The sequence below is a fragment of the Panicum virgatum genome, chromosome 7N (genome assembly GCF_016808335.1).
Source record: "Panicum virgatum strain AP13 chromosome 7N, P.virgatum_v5, whole genome shotgun sequence".
Lineage (NCBI taxonomy): Eukaryota > Viridiplantae > Streptophyta > Magnoliopsida > Poales > Poaceae > Panicum > Panicum virgatum.
The window spans coordinates 41,594,886-41,612,834 of NC_053151.1; the positions used below are offsets into that span (position 1 = coordinate 41,594,886).

The following is a 17,949-nucleotide window of genomic DNA, read 5'->3' on the forward strand; positions in this document are numbered from 1 at the left end:
GTTGTGGAGTTAGTTTTATAAACTGTCTTTAGTACCTCTAATTATTGGTCAAAATTTGTGCTACATATGCTAGGGCTCAAACATGTTCTTCTGTGCTCGTCTGAACATTGGCTTCTAGTTGATATTAGAGATCAGGTGAGTAAGAGCCAAGGCAGCCAGAGCTCAATGAATCTTCCAGGAAAACGGCAAAGAAGATCCATGGAGAAAATTTGGCTGGGGGGTGGGGTGGGGGGGGGGGGGGGGGGTAACGTACGACGGTTGAAACGGGAAGGAGTATGCAACTGATAGCATTCCATTCTCTGACAAAAAGAAAAGGCACTACCATCTCTTATCTGTATGAATATTATTTTTAGATAGCTAGGGCACGTAGAAATGATTTACCATAAAAGTGTTTTTGTAATATTACAAATCTACCGTCAGATTGTACTAGTGCAGTGCGTAGAGCTTGGTGGCCAAATAAATTTTCTGTCAAAGTCCACTAGAATTTGCGAACCAAGAATGCAAATGGCTTCTAGTACTAGTAATTTTTTTTCTGGAAAGGAGAACTAGAACTTTCTTTTGTACTACAAGCTGAACAGAAGACTAGTTTGACCTGCCAATGAAATAGTTATTTGTGTAAAATAGCAATAACTAGGCGTATAGCCCGCGCATTTACGCGGCTAGTACTGAAAATTCAAAAATTCGCATGTCATTATATTCTTACTTAAAGATATACTATTTTTTTTACCATACATCACCCTGTTCATTATCGTAAATTATGTTTTATTGTTGGTTAAAACAATTCAGATATGATCTACCTATAATAACAATTTGATTTGTTGAGCTTTAATAATATTATGCATACAATTATTCTTATTTTTGTTTTTTTGATTGATTGTTGTTAGCTTTAGTTTTTTATTTTATAATGACATTGGTGGGTGATTTTTAATTAGGCACATGGGTATTTTAGGCTATTTTTTTCGTAATGGCAGTGGTGGATAATTTTAATTTTTTATTTTTCTTCAATTAACGTGGGAATTTTTATGCTTTGAGAGCGAACGTGGAGGCTCTGTTTATTGACCAAATAATAACATAATAGATAATCAACGAGTCTGGACGGAAAACATAGGTATGAATCAGTGGTCTGGTCTTTTCAGGAAAAGGTTGCTGCTTTGGGCCTTTATTAGTTCCAACCTTGGTGCCCACCGGTTTCATTCATTCATAAGCTCCCGGAAGATTTTGCAATCCATTCATTATGCATACATGTCATTTTCTCCTTTTCTTCCTCTTTACTTAACAGTCCCATCTGATTTTTGTTGGCTGTGTGCCATTTGTCCTAGATTTCTTCAGTATTTTTGGTGCAAGCCAAGCCATCTTCACCCCATGTGGTCAGAATCAGAGCCGGTTGCATTCATCACCCACACGACACGGCCTCCGTTTTCCCACAGTTGAAGAAGCCGGGCAAAGCAGCCTGCTTTTCTCCCAACGCGCCAGTGCCGTCGCCGTACTGGACGTCTCTTTCTCAAAATTCTCTCTCCGCAGCCTCCAACTCGGCCGTATCCATCCATCCGTCCCCAAGTATTTATCAGGCTCCTCCCCGACGCCTCAACGCCCTTGGCTTCCATTCGCGCGTCATCGTCGCTCGTGGCGTCGCCGGCCGGCGTCCGGAAACCGATGGAGGCGGCGCTGGGGGCGCTGTGCCGCGCCGGAGGGTGGTCGTACGCCGCCGTCTGGCGCTTCCATCCCCACGACCCTCGGTGAGCCGTCTGAGTTGATTGGGTCATAGACACTGTGTTTGGTGGCGGTGCATTTAGCTAGGTCATTTCTCTCTGGCTAGCTTCCAGTTAGTTGGGAATTTGTGAGATTTCCTTGTTCTTGGTTCTTACGGTTGCCTGTTTTCGTCAAGGTTTACCCTGTTTCTCTCTCCCGATAGACCGCGTGATCTTACCGGCTGAAACTTCAATCCTTAGCACATTCAGAAAGAAGTAGATAGTAGTAATCGAAGTTCATAGACCTAGCGTATCATGTATTCATGTGTAGAATCACAAACAGAAACATTTCAAGAACGTAGAAGTACTCTTTTGCATCAAAATCCCATTCCAGAGCACATGACTTAGTTCTCCCTCTGTTCCTTTGAACTTTGCCGGGTGACAGGATATGGCTGCAGAAAGCTGCGTCCATTCCTCAACTTTTTTTGAGCAAAACATTGTGATCCCATCAAATTTGACAGGAAGGTGTGTCTCCCCTTTTTGGATGTCTCTTTTCCTTTTCCCTTCGGATATGATGCATCGTGTCACTCGTTGCCCAACTTTTTGCTTTTTGATTCCTATTTTGTTTTGTTTTATAGCTTCCTGAGGTGGTGTGTACTGTGCAGTAGGGGGACGTTTTCTTTCTAGAGACTTTTGCTCCTACATGTTTGAGAATACTGACTGGTACTGTATTTGATGCCAGGTTGCTTACATTGGGGGAGAGCTACTGTGAAGATGAGGCTAAAACACTGGTTGAGAAGATGCTCAATCAAGTTCATATTGTTGGGAAAGGGTACGACTGTCTGGTTATATTCGGTATTTTATCCTGATATGTCAATTGGACTGGCAATATGCCATGTGGGCGTGTTAATGTAATATTCAGTTTTGATAAGACCTTTTTCCACCCTGATGTCTGTAATGGTAAATTGGTAATTAACAAAAGGATCTGTTTAGGTCTGTAAAGGTTCAATCGCCATGCTTCCTATCTGACTGCTTCTCTAATGTCAACCAAGTCTTCAATTCAACACTTTTTTTCATTGCTGAGAATACACTTCTTTTTAAAAAAAAAGAAAGTTGAACTAGGTTTCTCCATCTCGTTTAGCTACTTTTATTTGACTAATGTCCTTTTCATCAATAACAAATGTTTCTGTTATTGCTTTTGAAGCTAGTTACTTGCGCTTATTCTTTTTCCACTGATATATGTTTAAAACATATGTTCTCTGGTTTCAGCATCATAGGAGAAGCTCTAGGAAGCGGAGAGTGTCAATGGATTTACGATACTACTTGCCATGCGTCGAATCAGACAAGTCACGTAGATTACCAAGATTTATTGGAGGTATAATCTGTTCTCTTGTTTAGGAAGGATCAGCAAAACAAATTTAAAGAACGCGGAACAACCTTTTAGGCTTTGGTTTTATTGTATAGATAAATAACTGAAAATCCCCTAAAGCAGTCAGAATAATATCAATTTCTTCTGCCCTTTCCTCATTCATTACCACTTGTGCTGCCATTTTAACACTTAAAGCAGATACTTGATTTTAACAAATCGAAAGCTTCCCTTCTTCAGGATTATACGTGGTGGCAACATCAGTTCCTGAATGGAATAAAGGTTGGTGTTTATTGTATCCTTGTTTCTTGTCTGAAAAATTATACAACCGTTGACTGTTGCATAACGAGGACCAGCTTAGAGTGTTTGTTTATCTTGTGTAATGCCAACTTGGATACTGAAGTGTCACCTTATATGCAGACTATTGCAGTACTACCTCTTCGGTTGCAGGGACTGGTGCAATTTGGTTCCCCTCAGAAGGTTAGTATCTTAAAGACTCCATACAATCTTGCGGCCTCATGTCAGTGTTCTCTGTATCAGTTGTCAACAGAAGAGTTGTTAAATTGCCTCATGTGATTGTGTCAAGCAAACATCGACAGTATCATAGTGCAACATTCAAAATGCGTTTCTTAATTGATCTCGCGATTCTTAATAAAGTTTGTAACAGTAACCCATCACTGGAGAGCATAGGGAACAGCTAACTTTAGAATTACATTACATTATTGATCAACAAAGCATACAGAATATGGCTTTGTCATGCTACAAACATACCATTTTTCTTAAAAAAAACTTGACTCTAATTTAACATCTCGCCAGGTTCCCAGGAACTCAGATTTTCTGAATCAGGTCAGAAATATATTTGATCAGATGAAGAACACTTCAAGGGATGGTTCGATGGAGTATACCCAAATCAATTCTCTTGCATGTGTTCAGCAACCTATCCTCACTTCCTCGAGATCTGCAAATGACATTCTCGTACATAACAAGGTCAACCAATTGAAAAGTGAGAAACTTGAGAACATAGAGAGAACAGAATCTATAAGGAGTTCGATCTGTTCTCCAAGCAATTCACAGAGATCTTTAAATGATTTTACCCCGCATGGTACTGGTAACAGCAGTATTGATACTCATACATTGGCCATGCCTGTTAACTCCAAGTCTATATATGAGCTCGAAGGATTTGATAAGGTCACTGACTTCTTTCATCAAAATGCTGATGTCGGAACAGTTCAAGTCAACTCTAGCAAAATGCCTGATTCTATTATTGCCAGTATAATGTCAGCATACCAAAATTCGCACAATCTTCATAGGATAACAAATGAATCATCTGCTCAGAACATGCCAGAGTATCCCCCATACCTTTACACTGCAACCAACTCTCCAAATTCCGGCCTCGATGAACTTTGTTATTCCAGTGCTGGTTTCTCATCCGAAAAATCCACAAACTACCTCCAGAATGAGAGTGACAAATTGCTGTATAAATCTGTATCATTGAGAAGCAACCCTTGTGTTTCTGAAATCCAAGGAAATTGCCTCACGCCACATCATGTCCTCGTGCATAAACAATCTCTGATACCTGGCCCTGGAGAATGTGGGAGGCTTCTCTCACCTGAAGAATCTTTTATTGTTCAAAGTGACTCAATGCCATTGAAGGATACCACCCATTCTCCATGCCAGACTAATAGTACCTGTCCTGAATTACCAAATAGACCGCATGAGGAAGCTACTGCAGGAACATCAGACAATAACATGAAGGAATGTAGTGGAAACAATGGTCTGCTAGAAAGTATGATGCTTGATCCAAGAACTAATAGCTTTGTGCAAGATTGGTGGGATGATAGTGTTCTACTGGCAGGAAACCTTCCAAATTTAGGCAACATACACTCAGATTCTGCTATAGAATTGTCCAGTAAGCATCCATTTTCAAGTGGGGAGAGTGGCCTGCCTTCCATATCTGCTGTCGAACAATTATTTGGTGTAGGTGCGCCTCGATCTGCAGGACATGGTCCACTTGGGGCTGAAGCTAATCCTTTATCTGGCTGTATTTCAGATTATCAGCTACCTCAGTTTCCTTTTCGAGACTGCATAACAGCATACAATGCACCAGTCCCGTCATTGGCCTCCAGCAGCTATACATCTGGAAATGTCCAAAAGAGCTCTTCAAAGGCAACTTCAGTGCCACCAGGAAACATATCTGTGGATGACACCTGCAGTTTCAACACAGCAAATTCTAAGGGCAGTCAGTCGAACAATCCTGAAGGAACGAAGGTTGCCAAGAAAAGAGCTAAAGCCGGTGAGAGCACCCGGCCTAGACCAAAAGACCGACAACTGATACAAGATCGTGTCAAAGAATTACGAGAGATTGTCCCTAATGGTGCAAAGGTAATACTTAATCACCCGTTGTTTTTTCAGTTCATCATGTTTCCTTTGATTGAGACCGAGTGGCTGACCCCCTCACTTCCCATCATTTTTGACATAACAGTGTAGCATTGATGCTCTGTTGGAGCGAACAATTAAGCATATGCTATTCCTACAAAGTGTAACCAAGTATGCAGAGAAAATTAAGCAAGCTGATGAACCAAAGGTAGAGCCTCTTCCATGCACACACACATAATCTTGTATTGCTGAAATACCTTGTTATAAATATGCTGACTTGTCATGGTTGTTAAGTTGATCGACAAAGAGAGTGGCGTCGTCTTGAAAGACAACCCAGATGGTTGCAAAAATGGTGGTGCCACATGGGCCTACGAGGTTGCTGGGAAAACTATGGTTTGCCCTATAATCATTGAGGATCTTTCGCCACCTGGTCAGATGCTTATTGAGGTGAAAAACCGGACTTTCATTAGTGTTATCTGCTTTCTTCTGCTAAATGCACAATTTGAAGATATCCACTTGTCTTTAAAAATCTACAGATGCTCTGTGAGGAGCGGGGACTCTTTTTGGAGATAGCTGACAACATACGTGGATTTGGTCTGACAATCTTGAAAGGGCTGATGGAACTCCGCGATGGCAAGATATGGGCCCGGTTTCTAGTCGAGGTAGAGAAGAAGCCATCAGTTTATGTATCTCATCTCTTATTTCATTAGTTGCTGAACTGTATTCTGGCTTTTGTTTTTTCAGACAAGCAGAGAAGTCACAAGGATGGATATATTTTTGTCACTTGTTCAGTTATTGGAGCAAAACAACCTCGTTCAATCAACCGAGCAGATGGCAAAGATCATGAACAATGGGGTTCCATCCTTCACAGACCATCAGCTGTCCCCGTTACCGATTGCGGTTGGCATTGCTGAGGGACTGCAGTGACTGCAGATGCTCGGATTAGATAGGATTAGGCGGCTCGATTAATTGCAAAATTGGTAGCCAGAACTCCATGCCTTTGACAGAGCCTAGCGTTGAGACCCGACAGCCTCACTGCTGCTAGAAACGCCAGTATGAAGACCATGACTGATGCAAACGCTAGGTTCTATTGTAGAAATTATGAGCTTCCCCAGACCATGACTGGCGGATGGTAAATGATGTCTATCTCTCTCTCTCTGGCCTAGTTAGAAATCCTATGCTGCCGCCTTGCGCCTGCTGGGTAGCTGGGTTCTTGATACTGGTGTTTCTGTATGAAGTGATGGCAGTGCTGTACGCTCGCCTGCAGTGGCGGAACCTCAAGGAGACAAGGAGAGCCAATTAATTATGCAATATCAAAGTGCAATATATACTGACAGATCCCCTCGACTCGTAACCCTAAAGTGTCATGTGAGAACCTATTCTTATATTAAGCTAATGTGCATTAGCACCATCCATCTGTTACAAGAAGAGCATATCTCTTCCTTACGATTCCTGGCCAATTTCCTGGCCTGGGAGCGCGCCACGTCGACAGCCTCTCCTCGGCCGTCCGATCGGGCGAACGGATGGCCCAGATCGTGCGTTTTCCGGATGTTTTGCAAAAAAAAAACCCTCGAACTTCAACGAAATCAACCCGCAGTCCTGTATCCTCTCTCTCCGAAATGTTTCGAAAACCCCCCTCCCCACTCCCCGACGGTTCCACGCCGCGCCTCCTCTCTCGCCAGCTCGGCGTCGCCGCACGAGCTCGAGCTCCGAGCGCTCCGGCCTCCTCCGCGCCTCGCTCCAACTCCGACCTCCTCCGCGCCTCTCCAGCTTCGGCCTCCCCCTCGCGCGCCGTGCCTCTCCGCCGCGACGGAGCCCGAGGTCGAGCTCCGCCCCGCCTGCGGCCTCCCCCGCGCACCGTGCCTCTCCACCGCGCCTCTCCAGATCCGGCCTCCTCCTCGCGCGCCGTGTCTCTCCGCCCCGCCTCCGGCCTCCCCTGCGCGCCGTGCCTCTCCGCCACGCCTCACTCGCCGGAGTCCCGTCTCCCCCGCGCGCCGTGCCTTCCTGCGGCTGACCCCGCACGCACCGGAGTCCCGTCTCCCTCCTTTCTCACAACGCCTGCCCGACGGTTCCTCACCGACGATCTGCTCAGGTCGCGCCCCTCTTGCCCTTTGACGAGTCTGCGCCACCGAGATGCTCTGCCGGGCCGCATGCCCCTCATTCTATTTCAGCTCGGCGCCGCGACTCTCACCCCGCGTGCCACCACCGCTCTCCCGCGCTCGCGCCGGCCCGCACTCTTCTGTCCTGCCCGCCGCCGAGCCGCGCGCCCCTCCTCCGCCAGCTCTCCGCGGTGGTACCGGAGGCCATCTTCGCGGCCACGGCGGAGCACGCCACGGCCTCCACTGCCCCGCCGGAGACCCGGTACGGGGGCCCTTCAGCTGGGGTACAAGCCGACCCGCGTCTCGGGGTACAAGCCGATCCGCGTCTCGGATGCCGTCACGCTGGCCCGCGCTCCGCCGACGTTGCGGGCGCCGACGCTACCTCTCCTCTGCCAGCTCTCCGCGAGGCTGAGAGCTCCGCTGGCGCGCGCACCGCCGCCCCCCGCTCACGCCGGCCAAGCGCTCCGCCGTCCGCACGTCGCCGCACCGCGCTCGCGACGGCCCATCGTGCAGCACGGCTGCGCCTCGCGGCTTGTGCGACCGGCGGCTCTACCCGCCGCCCTGCACGACTACGTGGCCGGGCTGCCGCTGCGCCGCCTGTCGCCTCTCGCTGGCCAACGCGCCCTGAGACTGACGGCCACTGATGTCGTCGATGAGGTTCTATTTCCCACTACTAATGAGCCTGCCTACATGACTACATTTTGCTAGATGTCCTCACGTGCACGACCACCATCGACGCACGACGACACCACCGAGCAGGAGTTCAAGTGCTCCCCAACCCCATGTTTGCTTTTCCACCTCAACAACCATGGCTTGTACAACAGGAGATCAACAGGGCATCTGGGTAAGTGTCATTCCTGCTCTATCATCCATAACTGTGCCTTGTGTTCATTGAATCCACGAGATGAAACGTTTCATCCTTGATTCACTTTTGTGTAGCACCCCACCTGTTCGATAGAATGCCTAAAAGACTAGGCTCTTGGTAGTGTCTGAAGTTTATTCTCTTTGGTGATCCAATTAGAAGACAATGCTCTGCATGTTTATGAACACAACATTATATTAGTTTTGAGAACTGCAGAGTTGCATCACTTCTCTTTATTTAACTATTCTTATATTACCACTGTTTTCAATATTTGTGTATGGTAATTCTTCTTTTCTTTGTTTCACAGAATACGTTTGCGTGCTTGTCAATAGCTTTACTAGATGCATGTGTTCTTCTCAAGCACCCTCAACCTTCCCCTCCAGATCTTATTGGAATAGTAGGAAGAACAAAGGTCATCAACTCAATGCTGACCACAAGAGAGTTCACTCTCTCACAAATGAAATCATGTTATCCTTGCTACAATGGATGTGCCCACCACTGATGATTGCTATGATACTTTTAGCTTCTGTGCTTGACTGAGCAGAGTAATGAGTACTGTGTGCTACACCACTTCTTTTCATTGTGGCGAAGTTTTGGATAGCAGTACTAAACTAGCAAATTCAGTTTCTCACTAGAAAATGCCGCAGCGTTGCCGCGGTTGACCAGTGGATGAACCAGTGGTATTCGATAGAAACAAAAGCATAGATAGAAAGTTTTTTTATAGCCTTTATGGTGATCGGCATGAAGAGAATATGTTGTATAAAATTCAATTTAAAAGGCACATAAACTTGTAGAATACTAACCATACATTGGATATTTTTGTAGTACTTTGATTTTTCATCATGCGATCATATAAATATTTTTGTAAGCAAATTGTAAAAGCATCTTAAATTTGAAATTTTGCTCTTTAAAAATATTTTAGATTTTGAATTATTGAGCAACTTTTCTTTTCAAGTGTATCTTTTGTTAAAATGTAAACATTTGTGCAAAGAAATTACAAAAGAGTTTTGAATTTTAAAATTTGATATGTAACAAAGTTGTAGGTTTTGAAATGTTGAAGAACTTTTATATTGTACACTTTTTTATTTCGAAGACGTTTGTGTGTTTAAGCTACAATCACAAATCGCACGCGGACGTGTGAGAGGTGCGTCAGTTTGCAAAATGATCTAGGCATCAAGCTGTCTACTACAAGCGCGGTATAGAGTCAAACGATGTAAGAATGGCAAAGTAGATTTATTGTCTGTAAAGGTAACAGGAAGAGCAGGTCAAATATAAGGCAAAGCATATTTTTTGAAAAGAATCAAACCTCTACATTAGTTTATCTACGCTGGGCATTCTGGATGTGTGAGGAATAGAAAGAGCATAATATTACAGTCTACTAATAGATTGCTTCTTCGGTGATAGTAACCTACATATAGGTTATAGCAGCATTTGGGTGCTTGGCAAAACACTGGAGGCAGCTTCAATTCCTGATGGCTAAAGAAGCTGCAAAGGAATATGTATGGCAGAAGTGAGTTCTTATAGTAAGTCTTAGGAGGCTGTAGTTCTTATAATTAAATGACTTTGCCAGTTGAAGCTAATGGGTGAGCTATGTAGTTCAAAACAATTATATGCTGGTGCAAACTGGAATGTAAAATTAGAAGGCATGCTAAGGTGCCATTAACGAAGCAATGATAATTACTTCATATCAATATTATTTAGACAGAAGTGCTATAAATATTAAATCTGTATACTGTTTTTAAGAGATGCATAATCTGGATATATTTGACCAAGAAGAGCTATGTCCCAAGGAAAGGTATGTACTTTATACTTTTCCCCTGAAGAGCTAGTTCCTTATTGTATCACAAAAGTTCTAATGTATTTTTATTTAAACGGGTTGTTTCATAAAGCAGCAGTTTTAATATATCTCTAACGATTTAGCTGTGAGCAAAACCATGAACTGGCATAGTAAGTAGTAATACACAGGAGCACCGGAATAAAGTAATGAGTCATTTAGATATGTGAAAAGCTCAGTCGGGTACGCCTCCCTAGTCCCTACCCTAGACGTATGGCTCTGAAGCAGAGTATAGCGTTCATATTCGAAGCAGAGTTTGGCAAGATAGGTAAGGACATTTTTTTTCTTTGTGTTCATACCTGAGCCAGGTGCTCTTGTGAAAGGACTGTTTTTTTTCTTCTATGTGTTCATACTTGAATCAGGGAGGCGTACCCGATTTTTTCTTTCTATACTTGGATAGACCCAATATTTTTCTATATGTTCATACTGTTTTTCTATATGTTTTTTTTATATGTGTTCATACTTGGATAGACCCAATATTTTTTCAGAGGTTAAATAAGTAGTAGCAGTTAATGGTCCTAGCATAGAGCATGCATGGTGTAAGCGAAACTTACCGAGGTAAAGGTGCAAGTTAGCAGGGCTGAGCCAATATAAATGTTGTTTCTGGGCATCACTGATTTCTGATGTGGAAATGAGGGTTTCGGCTTCCTTAATGGTGATAAGCTTAGCATGATGCGGTGCCTGCGAAGGTAAGGTAAACAGATTTAAGATTTTAATAGTGTAGCCTCCAGTTGGGGTGGAAATCACAGTTTGAGTGATGGCTATTAGGAGACATGCTTATGTGAATGAAATTATGCTAATAATCTGAAAGAATCGCACCAAGATGTTCCTTTATTCACCTCAGCGGCACCACTCCAGCATCTCTGTCAGCGCTGTCGCTTTGTGTGGGTGCAGGTTCAGTGCCGTCACTTTCAGAGCTTCAGCCCCAACCACCAGAGCATCTCTTTGACCTTTCTGCTGAAGATCTGCCTAGAAAACAATGAAAGATGAGGCTAAACAAATGGTCTTGGTCGGAGATCGAGTTATCTTCTTTTCGAAGCACACATTTTTTGTTGCCCTCCAAAGAGGTCAACAGACTGCAGCTAATCTAACCATACGGTATTTTCCTCCCTGACCCATGAACCTCTGAGCAAAGACCCAGAACTGATCCACCGAGCAAGGTAACACGCGGCATTGCCGCGTTGAAGGCATTGTCTATTTATTGCCATGACACTATGACTGGAAAGAGATGCCAGCGCAACAGTTGAAAAGTGTCAGCTCTAATCTGTTTCTCACTAATAGGTTTTTTGAAAGGAAGTTAAGATTTTCCTCCTCATCATGCTAGTAGTGTACTTTTATGAGCTACTGCAACAGAGTAGGTTTGCTAGTGTTCGACGTCAATTTAACGCTCATTCTCTAAGGAATTGTTGTCCAATCATTTTCCCAGCCTGAAATTTGCATGAGACCTCTCAAACCTTTTGTTTGCTACTCTGAATGGAGAATGCATGCACTGAATGTGTAGCTGTGGTAGCTGGATTGATGAAAATGTATGCAATACCGAATGCCTGCGCTGCGCAAGTATTCCATGGCCTGGAGCGGGTTATCTCCAATCTCCTCTGATAGTCATAGTGGTAGATCCTCCTTGTATATGATGTTCAGACTTCTAATTCTGTCCTACTTTTAAAAGGCTCATAGGACTGATGTGGTCATGTCATATTGTAGAAATAAGATATATCCTAGCAATAATTGTTTGTCAGTCTTCTTTTCCTCCCGCAATCCGCAATCCAACAAAACCAGCCGAGTCAAATTTACAAAACAAACCCTGAGTTTTCTCATAATCAACCCACCATCCTTATCTTCTCTCAGAAAATGTTAGAAAGACCCTCGCATTTTACTTAAATTACGCAACAATTCGTTACGTTCGTTACTTCTACACGAGCAACACGACCTCCAAAACGCGATCGAACGAAACTGTGCCCCATATAAATTTTTTTAACATTTCAAAACCTACAATTTTATTATAGAGTACATTTTTAAACTCAAAACGGTTCCTCCATTCATTCACACTAATGTTTACATACGACCATTTCACCAACAATTCGGACACCGAAACATATTCGAATTAAAAAAAAACATTGAATATGGACATCACTCAAAATTTCAAAACCAACAAATTCGCAATAGAGCAGCCTTGAAAAATCCAAATCTCTTTTCCAATTCCTCCGTCAAACCTAACATCCGAGCATCGAAACACATTTAAATTAAAATCTTTCCAACACAAATGTTGCTCCAAATTCCAAAACCTATAACTTTCATACATAGCAAACACAATTCAATGCTATTTTCTAATTATCTTGCATAAATTTTCACATTTGAATAGAAGATACACTTAAAAAAGGTACTCTATATTGCAAAATCTAAAACATTTCCAAAGAGTGAACTTTCAAATTCAACATGCTTTGACATTCATTTCCCCCAAAAAAATTATATGATTATACATAGAAATAATATATAAAGAGCGGACCATTTCTGCGGTTAGGTTGATTTTCGTCCGTCAATACTCAAACGTGAATCGCCGACAGGTGGGTCCAGTGACCCACGCGTCCCCTCCGCGATACATGATGTGTGGCTTTACCTTATATGTCAAATTCAAAGATTAATTCCTGTTACAGTTTTGTAAACTACATAGCTTGGAGCTTCAGGATGCATATAGCATAGATGATTTAGGTTTTAGCTGAATTTTGTGCTAATGTAGTTTATGTCAGGTATGATGGATATAAGGGGTTATAGTAGATATGAAATTCCCCTAATAACGATGAAATATGCAGTGTGTCAGTCAAGATAGACTTTTGCTTCAAATTTCTTTAAGAAGTAATCAGTGATGGTAGGCAAACATTGGGGTGCTAATTGTTTTCCAGCTGTAGGTTTGCACAGTAACCTTCTGTCTCATTTTGTGGTAAAACAGATTGTTTTTCCCCAAAGCATAGATGGCCTGAAGATATAGCTTGGCATCCAGATGGTGACAAAATATTTGCTTTATACACTGCTGATAATGGCGATTCTCAGGTTTCAATGGCAAACCTTATATCAGGACAAGTAAGGACGGTTAAAACTACTGCATTCCCTTCAGAAACTAAAAACTTGTGAATTGTGATGCTAACCAAACATAGATGACCAACGTAATCAAGTATGGAAGCATGCACCCAGAAGATTAAAAATGAAATCGGACGGAATCTAACCATGGGGAGATTTGTGGAGGAGGGAAAGGATATGTACCTCGATTTGTCTTCTAGTTAGTCGAGAAGCAGGAATCTCGTTGGGATTTAGACAGGTTGTGCAGGTTTAGTAGGTGGAGAGGCAGCAGGATTTTTGGGGGTGATGGCGCCGGCGGCGGAATGCACGGCTCCAGAGCGCGCGACGTGGCCAGCAATGCGGCGGTTCGCCGAGGTGCTCTGGCCCGCGAAGACGCGACTTGCAGCAGGAGTAGCAGCGCGCGGTGGCCGCGGCCGCGAGCGGCGGCGACGATTTGGACGGAGAGGAGGAGCTGGGAGTGGAAGTGGGTGACGGGAGAAGTCTGGAAGCGGTGGCGGCTGCGCTGAATGGATATATCGCGAACTTTGCCGGTGGCATCGACGAAGGGACCAACAGGCTCTGGGACGAGGGACGCGCCGTCCCGAGCCGGCCATGGCCGCCGTCTCTGCCGCGCTGGAGGTCCACTCCGCGCCATGGCTTCTGCTCCGCGCCGGCGAACCCCGCTGCTCGTCGCCGCGCTCGAGCGCGCGCGCGCCGCCGCCGCGGCCTGCGCTCCTCCGCTCCCGCCGTCGCTCCTCTATCTCTCTCTCTCCAGTGAGCTCGGGCCGGGGGCAGGTGAGGCCTCGCGGCGCGCGGCCGGCGGCGGGCGGCGGCCGGCTCGTGGGGCACGCGGCGGTGGCCGGCGGGAGGGTGGTGGACTGCGTGTTGATTGCAGAAAACTTTAGGGGCTTATTCGAAAAAAAATTTGAGAGGGAAGGGTGGACGTCATGTTGTATTTCGAGAAAGTTCAAGTACTTTTGTGTAAAATAATCGAAAAACAAAGATCTGGACCGGCCGCGCCCCCGATCGGACGGCCGGGAGCGGCTGGCGACGTGGCACGCTCCCAGGGAATTGGCCAGGGATTGTAAGGTAAGATTTACTTGCCTATTAGGGAGTGAATTAATGGAACCGAGTATTATTGAGGCTTGGTTCAGCTCGAAATATTAATATTAATAGTAGGATTTTAACCGTGTGGGAAGTAGGACGATTACAATAATTGATCATCAGACATAGAGTGTCTTATCTTTTATTTCATTTCTTGTATTTTGCTGGCTGCAAGCAGAAACCTTGGCGTAGTGATAATGGTAGGAAAAAACCTGAACAGTATAAAGCAGTTGATACTCAGGTTTGTTTAATCCTCCGTATATTAATTCTTATGCAGCATTTCATGTTTATATGTACTAATATGATAATTCAAGTGTTCAGTAAAGAATAGCAGGAACATAATTGCATCATGCCTTATCTTCTGCAAAGCTTTGATATGTCAGGCTATTCAAGTTCATTTGAGCATTGGAAACTAACCTCGAGCTGAGTTTCATCATATTGGAATTCAGTTGAGCATTGTCATTTGTTTTGTCAGACTATTCGAATTGCAATCCTGCTCATAGTATCTTTGTTGCATTTAGTCAGTTGGAATATCATAGTAAAAGAACATACAGTTAGATTTAGCACTTACGTAGTTCAGTGTCATAGTTTCCATAATAGTTGAAAACTATCGTCATGTGACCTTATTTCTCTGCATAATCCTCCAAACAATGATGTCAAGATGGCAATGCCACATAGAAAAAGCCATAAAGTTTCACAAGGATAACGAAATTACATTGAAAGAATCAATCAGAATGTGAGCACGAACCCTGTCGTGTGTTGCTAGAATCGATCAGGTATGGTCATTCTATAGAGCCTCAATGTTGCCCTTCTTATTTTTGCATATCCATCTACATCTAATGTTTGCTATATGTTATTTTAAGTGTGGAGAGCAAGAACAACATCGAGAAAAAGATATCCCAAAATGTAAGTCTTTCTTCTTTCTTTGATCAAAATTTTTGAATCTACAATTTCTGTCATCTATGCATCTTCACTTCTGCTTGTTTCTTCTGAATTGTGTTTTTGGGATACTAAGGTTTTGGAGGCCTCTGATCAAAGCTAACATAGCATCAAAAGTTCATGGATCGTCCTTACTAAAGATAATTTTCAGAGCTGATGATGCATCATGAACAACTCTTAGATGGCATAGCTATACTATTACAAAAACAAAAGAAGCAAAGAAGTGTGAAAAAATAATCATAGATGAAAGTGAGCTCAAATAGGATGAAAGGAAAGCTCTAAGAAAACTTGTTGAACTTGTCAGCTCATGACTGTTTAGGCCAATATCGACGATGGTAGGCTAAAGGAGCATGACAGAAACTTTTTGTGAATTGTTCTGACAAGAATTACTTGATGCTTCAGGTATGAATTCCAAATAAAGTACTTAAATTGGATGGTCATTGGGTGCATTGCTTGGTGATTTCGTGTGATTGCCTCCATTGGTGATGGAAGCTTCCAGGTAATTTCGCTGCCTGATTAAATATCTTTTTCCCTCTACAGTTTGTTCGATGATGGCTTGATTATGTTGTGATCCTGGTAATTGATGCATGATGACTTGATTCTAATATGACACATAATTAAATTCTAATGGATGAAAATTGTATAATGTTTATATACATCTGATGAATTATAGCCGATGCTTACCCATGTCTTTCAAGTTTAGCACATTAGGCCACAAGGACTGGTGGAGCTGTATTATTGTTTCTGATCATGCTATTACCCTGAAATCTAGGCTAAGAAGTTGAGAATTTTCACTCTTCAGGAACATGGGTCTTTATTCAGCAAGCAAATAACAGAGGATCAAATTTTGTGGAGCTTAAATATGTTGAGAAATAAATTTAACTAGGATTCTCTTTTAGGGTTTTCCTTGAGTGGACAGTTAAGGACTTGTGGTTTTTCTAAATATAGAAACACGCATCATATATAATGTGCCGGACAGAGCAGATATGTACCTAGGTGCCTCTTCCATGTTTGGGCTTTAAGCAACGTCTTTTGTATTTGATAATATGCTCCTTTTCAGTAGCTTATGTAATTTATTATATGTCATCATGATTTATTGTATTAACATGGTCTAATTTCAACCATAGCAATACACGGTCATTCTACTATCATATAAAAAATTGATGCGGTAAAAGTTGTACTTTCTTGCATTGCATGATGTCTATCTGCCGGGAAACGGGGATACTTTATTCACGGTACGAACAAAAACAGCCTCAGTAAGGTAGTTTTCACTTCTGGTGTTCCAACAACTCAAAATTTCAAAATCTAAAGCTTTACTACACAACAAAATTGTAAATTTAAAGTATTTTCATAATTCGTTAAACACATAGGATCCTATTTTGCTAAATAAAAAATCGTACCACCGTTCTTTTATAGTTTCAAACATAAGATCCTATTTTGCTAAAAAAAATATCATACCACCGTTCTTCTATGGCTCGTTATAGTAACTCTACAACAACAGAACATATTTTAATATATCTACTATTTTTTTAAATAAATAATTTTATCCCTTCTTTCACCATAAAAAAATATCATATACCTATTTCGCTACCCAATATAATATACAGAGTATTACTTAAATAATATCATCACAACAATAGAATGCTAAAAAATATGTACCAATTGCAATAGCGAACTCCAGCCCATGACACCTATGCACAAATAAGTTTTGCATTTGCCTACATACAATAATTACTATATATATAAACTAAAGTTTGCATCAACTATAATACTACATAGGCCACAATCTTATATGCATAACATAATCCAAATCAGTCCACCTGAAATTTTTATCATTGTCTTGCCAAATGCAATACGGTATAAATGCACATGTTTATGAACAAGATCAATAGGTTCAATAATATTTGATACAAAAGTTTTAAATAAATTATAGATATTGTTAATTGTGAATTCCTCTTTATGCATATTAGCAATTCCAATGCTTGTGCACTAATATTTTCTCACTGTCAAGCTTCCATGTGTTGCACTTCCTCCGCGAGGCAAACACCGAATTCTACTGGCCCGATCCAGTGTAAAGTGGCAATGCCACGCTGTGTTTCTAGTATATACTATGGGTGGCCAGCACAAGTAATGATTCTGAGCACCACATTTCCCAAAAGAGAATGGTAACATAAGGGTCATGCATCCCCTTCCTCTTGGTTCTAGTATCTGATTACCAAAACTACCAATAAAACCAAACCAATCAGTAATTGAAGTTAGCACAAGCGAACACCATGTGCTTAAAACTATCCTAAACATGAGCCACAGAAAATTAAGCCATATCAATACCTACTATCTCGTGAATGCATGTTGGAGCTTAGGACGTAGTTTAATTATATATAGAACCGTAAAAGGAATTTCTTACAGAAATCAAAGTAATGGTTACAGAATAGATGCGTAGGCAACTAATTTGTTCTGCTGGTACCTTTAGAGCATCTCCAAGAGTCTTTTTAAATTTCACTCTCTAAATTATTATTTGAAGAGCTTTCTCCATAAAAATCTTTTTCCATATGCTTTTACTCTCAACAGTTTAGAGAAATGCGGAATGAAAGATGGTTATATTTGGATAACCATTTAAAGAAGCTGTTGGA

General features: G+C 42.4%; 2 protein-coding genes and 2 long non-coding RNA genes across 6 annotated transcripts; 3 read left to right on the top strand and 1 right to left on the bottom strand.

Annotated features, from left to right (window-relative positions):
- Positions 1-1,170: 1,170 nt before the first annotated feature.
- Positions 1,171-6,784, top strand: LOC120683748 (transcription factor EMB1444-like). Its single transcript, XM_039965829.1, has 10 exons — positions 1,171-1,736; positions 2,431-2,520; positions 2,958-3,063; positions 3,295-3,336; positions 3,475-3,534; positions 3,871-5,436; positions 5,537-5,638; positions 5,725-5,877; positions 5,967-6,092; positions 6,175-6,784. Exons 1-10 carry the CDS (start codon positions 1,654-1,656, stop codon positions 6,355-6,357), a joined length of 2,511 nt encoding a protein of 836 aa, XP_039821763.1. The 5' UTR covers positions 1,171-1,653; the 3' UTR covers positions 6,358-6,784.
- Positions 6,785-7,046: 262 nt separating this feature from the next.
- Positions 7,047-9,275, top strand: LOC120683749 (uncharacterized protein DKFZp434B061-like). Its single transcript, XM_039965830.1, has 2 exons — positions 7,047-8,373; positions 8,699-9,275. The coding sequence occupies exon 1, from the start codon at positions 7,050-7,052 to the stop codon at positions 8,235-8,237; it is 1,188 nt and encodes a 395-aa protein (XP_039821764.1). The 5' UTR covers positions 7,047-7,049; the 3' UTR covers positions 8,238-8,373; positions 8,699-9,275.
- Positions 9,276-9,605: 330 nt separating this feature from the next.
- Positions 9,606-14,143, bottom strand: LOC120683750. Of its 3 annotated transcripts, none has more exons than XR_005678902.1 (4): positions 13,481-14,143; positions 11,045-11,194; positions 10,780-10,906; positions 9,606-9,876 (listed from the first exon to the last, which is right to left on the bottom strand). It is a non-coding gene; the product is annotated as an uncharacterized LOC120683750 (long non-coding RNA). The 3 variants fall into 3 exon arrangements; XR_005678901.1 differs by having other exon boundaries at positions 11,045-11,190; positions 13,481-14,139; XR_005678903.1 differs by having other exon boundaries at positions 11,065-11,190; positions 13,481-14,138.
- A 330-nt stretch (positions 14,144-14,473) lies between these two features.
- On the top strand, positions 14,474-16,443 carry LOC120683751. The gene is made up of 3 exons (XR_005678905.1): positions 14,474-15,286; positions 15,722-15,818; positions 16,122-16,443. It is a non-coding gene; the product is annotated as an uncharacterized LOC120683751 (long non-coding RNA).
- Positions 16,444-17,949: the final 1,506 nt, after the last annotated feature.

Excerpts from the sequence above, each read along its gene's own strand:
- LOC120683748 (XM_039965829.1), top strand. The coding sequence starts at position 1,654 with ATGGAGGCGGCGCTGGGGGCGCTGTGCCGCGCCGGAGGGTGGTCGTAC. Across the intron at positions 3,535-3,870 it reads AATTTGGTTCCCCTCAGAAG|GTTCCCAGGAACTCAGATTT; the intron begins GTTAGTATCTTA and ends ACATCTCGCCAG. Across the intron at positions 5,437-5,536 it reads TTGTCCCTAATGGTGCAAAG|TGTAGCATTGATGCTCTGTT; the intron begins GTAATACTTAAT and ends TTGACATAACAG.
- LOC120683749 (XM_039965830.1), top strand. The coding sequence starts at position 7,050 with ATGTTTCGAAAACCCCCCTCCCCACTCCCCGACGGTTCCACGCCGCGC.